The sequence below is a fragment of the Anoplopoma fimbria genome, chromosome 15 (assembly GCF_027596085.1).
Source record: "Anoplopoma fimbria isolate UVic2021 breed Golden Eagle Sablefish chromosome 15, Afim_UVic_2022, whole genome shotgun sequence".
NCBI classification, from domain to species: Eukaryota; Metazoa; Chordata; class Actinopteri; order Perciformes; family Anoplopomatidae; genus Anoplopoma; species Anoplopoma fimbria.
In genome coordinates, this window is record NC_072463.1 from 10,391,236 (window position 1) to 10,397,845 (window position 6,610).

At 46.7% G+C, this 6,610-nt stretch overlaps 1 protein-coding gene across 2 annotated transcripts; it reads left to right on the forward strand.

Moving 5' to 3' along the window:
* Positions 1-2,523: 2,523 nt before the first annotated feature.
* On the forward strand, positions 2,524-4,263 carry LOC129103870 (putative nuclease HARBI1). 2 transcript variants are annotated; one of them, XM_054614499.1, is made up of 2 exons: positions 2,524-3,907; positions 4,153-4,263. In XM_054614499.1, the coding sequence occupies exon 1, from the start codon at positions 2,686-2,688 to the stop codon at positions 3,901-3,903; it is 1,218 nt and encodes a 405-aa protein (XP_054470474.1). In that variant the 5' UTR covers positions 2,524-2,685; the 3' UTR covers positions 3,904-3,907; positions 4,153-4,263. The 2 variants fall into 2 exon arrangements, with proteins under 2 accessions (XP_054470474.1, XP_054470475.1); XM_054614500.1 differs by having other exon boundaries at positions 2,524-2,772; positions 2,847-4,263.
* Positions 4,264-6,610: the final 2,347 nt, after the last annotated feature.

A 6,610-nucleotide genomic window follows, 5' to 3' on the forward strand; every position in this document is an offset into this window, starting at 1 on the left:
TTTTAAGTGTAATTACTCTGATGACGTTGGACAGGTAAAAACTAAACAAGCTTTTCTTTTGTCTCCATGCTGTCCCATTAATCTCATGGGTAGAGATTTGATGTGTGCACTGGGCATTAATCTCATCTCAACCCCAGATGGACTCAGAGTAACAAGAACGCTTCCTGCTGAGCCTTCTATGGTTAAATACAGCTTACAGATTCCTCTGTATGTTTACCAATGGAGGATTCCATTTCCGGAGCTCAGGAAATGGCTTCCTTGGCTCACAGCCTAGCTAGTCCACTAGCAGATTTCATGTCCCCTGAACATCTACACTGCACCACACATGTTCCACATGGACCTGACAAAGACTATGAGGAACATTTCTTCAGAGACTTGAACGACAAACTTTACACATGTGACTTTTATGTATCAGACTCATGTGCTATTTCTGTCTCCTCTCCACTGACCAGTTGTCCCTGTTCAAGATTGACGGCTCTTATCCTCATGTCTCTCTCTCAAAAAGCGATGACGAGAAATGGCGAAATCTGGGACCCTTTGTGAGAAGGTGCAGATCATTAACCGACTGGACTTCCACTCTGGATCCCAAGGTCATGTATTCTTCTTCTTCTGCTGGTGTGTACAGACAGCCGTTCCACTGTTGTCTCTACACCTTAAGAAAACAGGTTGCTACAGCTCTGCCATCACCTGCCAGCACACCTCTGCGCAACATCCAACCGGGTGACTATGTGGTAGTGAAAGATTTCAGGAGGAAACACTGGAAAGCAAAACGTTGGCAGGATCCCTTCCAGGTGCTCCTGGTTACCTACACAGCTGTCAAGGTAGCTGAAAGAGCCACGTGGATCCACGCCAGCCACTGCAAGCTGGTTCCTCTGCCAAGAGAACCCCCACAGACACCGACTACAACAGAAGGATAAAGCATCTAGTAAAAAGACGAACGTCCTCGTTGGAACAAGCTCAAACGTGACGTACAAGCGCAGTTCTTGTGTCACTACCGCGGGATCAACTCACTCCATCATGGAACGACCACAACCATGGTATCCAGTCCGTCGCCTAGGCTGTGGCCTTAGGGGTTCCGTATGTGTCCTAACGGTTGTTACTGTAATCATTGTAATCCCTATCCTTCTTCTATGTAGACCATATCCTCAGCTGCCCACAACCTTGGTTAACGTTAACTTCACATTAGACAACGCAACCAACCAGATTCCATCCGGCTATTCAAGTGATACTGATGATAGTGACTCGGATGAAGAAGCCCGTGTATGAATAATATGTATATACTATGTTTGATCAATATAATGATCAAAAGGGGGGAATGTAATGGAAAATTATATTAGTGTATGTTGGAAGTATATAGTGTAAAGGTTTTGAATGAAATGTACTATGATGTGTACTCTAAAGGTCGAGAACCTCGTCTCTCTGTATGTTAAGTTTCACTGTGTGGAGATGTTACACACACCCCCCTGCTCCTTATGTCCCTTCACCTCTTTGTCATTCATGCCCCCACCTTTTGGCCCTCTCACACCTTGGTCCTTCCTCCCCACCTGAGACTCATACCCACCTTTTGGTCATTTTCCTCTCCTTTGTTTCTTCTTTGATATTCATGCACCCCTTTTGTTCTTCATACCCCCCCTCCATGACACATTACTCAGAACTGAGCCTGGCCACCCCGGCTCCCATATATACAGGGGTGAGCAGCCTGACTCGGGAGTTCAGTACTTTGCAGGCTCCCAGTGACTTCTGGCTCTTTCATGCAAAGAAATAAAATACCGCAAGGACATTTCATTTGTCATTTGATCATTATTTCAACGCTCATTGGGACTCATCTCGGGACATAGATAGTACTAGTACAAATTGGGTATTAGTATAGTAAATTGTATTGGAAAACTTCCACCACAGTTTCGAAGGCAGCCAAGACACTCCCTCCTCGCTGCAACCCCCGTTAACCCATACAAGTATTGACTGACTGAGATGGACATCTCTCAAATAAATCAAATAAGGAAAAGGCAAACAAATGATTGGCAACTACAGAAAAAAATCCAAAAGAAATAAGAACAGGAACAATAACTAATGGCAAAAAGTAAACACATTCTCTCTCTTTTTTTCTACATGGACAGCATTCTCTCACTTAGGGCCCTATCTTGCATCCGGCGCAAGTGACTTAGTCACTGGCGCATGTGTCGTTGCTAGTTTACAACTGGCGCAGAGCGTTCTTTTGCCACCAGCGCCACTCGCCGGTAAATTAGGGAATGATCTTGCGCCCCAAGGGGCGGTTCGGCGGAAGGAGGAGGCGTGTTCTGGCGCAAACGGTATTTTGCCGTTTCTGAAAACCATTGCGCTACTGACCAGGAAATACCTGGTTTAAAGTCAGTGGCGCGTTGTTCAGATGCTATTTTAAGGGCGCATGCATACATGCGCATGCGATGCATACGGATTGCTTGTGCACCTCGCGCATACACTTTGCTTCTCTCATCTACACGGACAGCAGTTCCCATTTTGCAAACCATACATAATTACAAGGAAAATAAAATATTACCACACAAGGAAAATCATTGTGGTGTCCATAAAGATAAAATAAATAGGCATAAATCTAGCGTACACATTTACCCAAATTATTCACGCGAATTGTAGCAGGCGTAATGACGGATCAAATTAACCTGGTTGACCAATAGTGGCAAGAGACACATGTATATAAGGAATGGACACCTGTCAAAGTGGGTTGTCCGTCAAGAATCAGGAACCACAATTCTGAAGACTGCGAAATCACCTTCTGTAAGTCCATTTAAAACCTTACTCTGCAACTTACCAGTTAAGTTGAGGTTACTCATAATTTTTCTATTGCACAGTGGAATGGAATACGTCTTGGGACAGAGGATCAGACGCCAAAGGGAGAGGGTCTACCGGCCCAGACACACCTATCTCTCCCTGAGTGAGGAGGAATGCAGGCGTAAGCTACGCCTGACCCGTCAGGCTGTCACCGACATCTGTCATCTCCTGGCAGATGAGCTGGGGACTGATGCACGCTGTCCCTATGCCCTCCCCGTTGCAGTGAAAATTACAGCGGCACTGCATTTCTATGCATCTGGGTCGTTCCAGCATCCCCTTAGTTGTATTGGACGCATTTCACAATCGGCAGTAAGTTCGGCTATACATGCAGTTACGTCAGGTCTAGTCCAACATGCTGGGGAATACATCAAATTCCCCGTTACACCTGACAGCCAGGAAAGAACTAAGCAGGAGTTTTGGACCAAGTATGGGTTCCCTGGCGTCCTTGGTGCTATAGACTGCACCCATGTGCAGCTACGTGCCCCATCACTAAACGCACTCACATACATAAACCGGAAGGGAACTCATTCAATTAACATCCAAGTAATTTCCGATGCTAATTGTCGAATAAATCATGTCTTTGCCAATTACCCTGGCTCAAGCCATGACTCCTTCATATTGGCAAACTCGACCATTCCTGCCATATTCGAGGGGAATCCTCCCTTGGATGGGTGGCTGTTGGGGGACAACGGCTATCCGTTGAAGACATGGCTCATGACCCCATTTCTTATGCCTGCAACAGTGCGCGAAATGGCATTCAACAGAAAACACACACAAACACGCAGTGTAATTGAACGTACTTTCGGAATTCTGAAAATGCGCTTCAGGTGTTTGGATAGGTCAGGTGGTACTTTACAGTATGGTCCTCAAAAAGTCGCAGCATTCTTTGTGGCATGTTGTGTTTTACACAACATTGCCATGAATCATGGATGTGTCGATGACATTAATGAGGATAGATTAGAGGACTTAATGAGACGTGATGCTGAACTGCATGTGCCGATGCCATTACGTCCAAATGCCCCAGCAGCAGCACGGGAGAGGAGAGCTCATCTGTCAGAGGAGCTGCATCGTATATAGTGAGGTAAGCAAACTAATGACATCTCCGCTCTATTGTTTAGCATTGTACAAATATTACCATGCATTCATAACCTTGTGAGTCAGAGAAAGTGAGCCCAAAACATCGGAAAGTATAGTATGTCCTTGAGACATTTTTTATTCGGCTTGTCCAAATGTTAGGCGTAAATGAAAAAAAATAATACAAAACGAAAAATGAAAAGTTGCAAAGATTTGAAGGAAAAAATATTTATTTTCTCCCTCCTCTGTAAGGCCTTTTACGCCTGCCTCGGCGGGATCCAACAAATGAGGGTCCGGGAGTGGCGACGCTGGATGTGCTCCTGGTGGAGCGGGTGGACGGAGATGGAATGGGGGAGGAAGGGGCACAACAGGGGGAGGAAGGGGCACAACAGGGGAGGAAGGGGCACAACAGGGGGAGGAAGGGGCACAACAGGGGGAGGAGGTGGGTCGTTTGGGGGCCATGCACGTTCCATTGCTGTCGCAATCCGGTCCAAACTTGAGGCGATGCGCCCGAGAGGCCGCAGCAACATCGCCACCCGGTCCAGACGGGTGTTGGTGTTTCGCCGCATCCCGGCCAGCTCCCGCTCCAGCATGTCGAACCCGGTTTGCTGGAGCTGCAGGAACGGGTGGTCCTGCGGTCTCATGCTGCTGCTGCTGCCACGGCGTCTTGCTTGAGGGCGCCGCGCGGCTCCCTCAGCTGCCCCGTGCGCACTGGTCCCGAGGCCAGGGTCTTCTTCCTGAGAAGCTACGTGACATTGTTTTGATTTATTTTATGGCTGTGTTACATTTATTAAATGTCAAAAATGATTAAAAAGATTTTCACGAGACATCTCTATTTATGTGAACTTTATTTATGTACCTTCGGGTTGGACAGCTGGTGCATCGGGTTGGGTGCCGACCTCTAAGCCCCCAAAACCCTCAACACTTTCAGCGGTCAGTGTTGACGCAGCGATATCCTCTGCTGGCGTGAGGTCCTGGTAACTGCCAGATCCTCCTCCAGTCTTTTGACGTGCTTTCAAGTTGGCCGCAAGCTTGGCCTTGCCTCTTCTCCTGACGTCGTTGTATCGCTTACGGCAATGGAGAGATGTCCTATTTTGTCCAGCTGCTGAAACAATTACGGCGATTTCCTCCCAAGCCGCTTTCACGGAAGCAATTTTGGGTGGGTTTCTCCCATCCCCATATAAAGCCAACTCGCGTTCTTTGACTGCTCTGACAAGCACATCGGTATCTTCTGTGGTGAACCTTTCATTGCGTGCGCCTGGCAAACCCGCCATCATAATAGCAATCCGCCATGGAACATGCGCCGATCGTTCTTAAAGGGGATGCGAGAAAACGCTCTGATTGGTTCATTGCACGTTACGCCCAAACCACACCTACGGGTAATTAGGCTGCTTCAGACCAACCCTTTTGACACTTGCGCCGCGGCGGAAGTGTCATTTATCCGCCTGTAAAATAGCGATAGCGCCGTAGAACCGCCCACAAAGCTACTTGCGCTTTGCGCTTTCCCACTTGCGTTTCAGACCGTTAAAATAGGGCCCCTAATGTCTGTGGGCTCCGCAGCCACGAAAAAAATAGACAGTTTCTTCAATTCAGTACAAACGGACATCATTTTTATCCAGGAAACAAAGTGGGACAGAGCTAGTGTGGATTATGCAGCTAAACAGTGGGGAGGGCTAATCCACACGTCTTTGGGGATAGGGAAATCTGCTGGAGCAGCAACACTATTCAAAAAAGGCTCTGTGGCAGATGTCAAGTGCATTCACAAGGACAACTGTGGAAGGATCATTATAACAGATTTCAAATGCAACAATAAAGAATACAGACTCATCAACATCTATGCCCCAAATAATGAGTCAGAAAGGCAAGAAATGTTCAAGAATTTGGGAAAATGGTGTTTAAAAAACTGCATAATAATAGGTGATTTCAATGTGGCTTTAGCAAAAATGGACATATCTAAAAATAGCTTATTTAAGGGAGACATGAGCAGAACAGCCTTATTTAATCTGATAAATTATTTTAACATGTTTGATGTGTGGCGCACAGCCAACCCAAATAAAAGAGAATTTTCAAGGAGGCAAACAGTTTTAGGGGTCCTAAAACAAACCAGAATCGACCTTTGTCTCGCCTCCTCAGAACTCATCAATGACATCCAAAATCTCAAATACACCTTTGAGAGTGTAATACTGTCTTCCACCGAAAGTGAGGAGCAAGCCTCCTGCGCTCTAGCAGTTAACTTACACTGCAAGAGTATAGCCCAGACATCAAGTGGCCAGTGCAAAGCATGGGCGATACGTTTGAATGCGCAAAAATAAGATTCAACCTCAGTTTCGCGGAAAACAGGGAAATACGTTTACTCACGTCAAAAAAGGGAGTAGAGACCGCAGAGGACCTTACACCAAAAATAGCAGGGCCGATGGCCTCACTCTTCTGCAGCTCCAACTGACGCATCCTAACAGCAGTGTCAGCCTCCAACCTTCCAAGCTCTAACTCCCTCCAGAGAGTCCATTCACAAGTTTCTCTCTCTCTCTCTCTCCCTTTCTAGCTGAAGACGAGCCAACCGCACCTTTAACCGAGCATCAGCTCTAGCGAAAGAGAATCTACAGAAAGTGGATCAAACTGTGGCAACGTAAACGCTTTCTCCTCTGCGACTTCTCTACCCGAGGGGTAACAGTAACAAAACCAGAAACAGATGGTTTGGTCGCATCCTCTG

What these genes read in the sequence shown, in the direction of transcription:
- LOC129103870 (XM_054614499.1), top strand. Translation starts at nt 2,686, where the DNA reads ATGTATATAAGGAATGGACACCTGTCAAAGTGGGTTGTCCGTCAAGAA.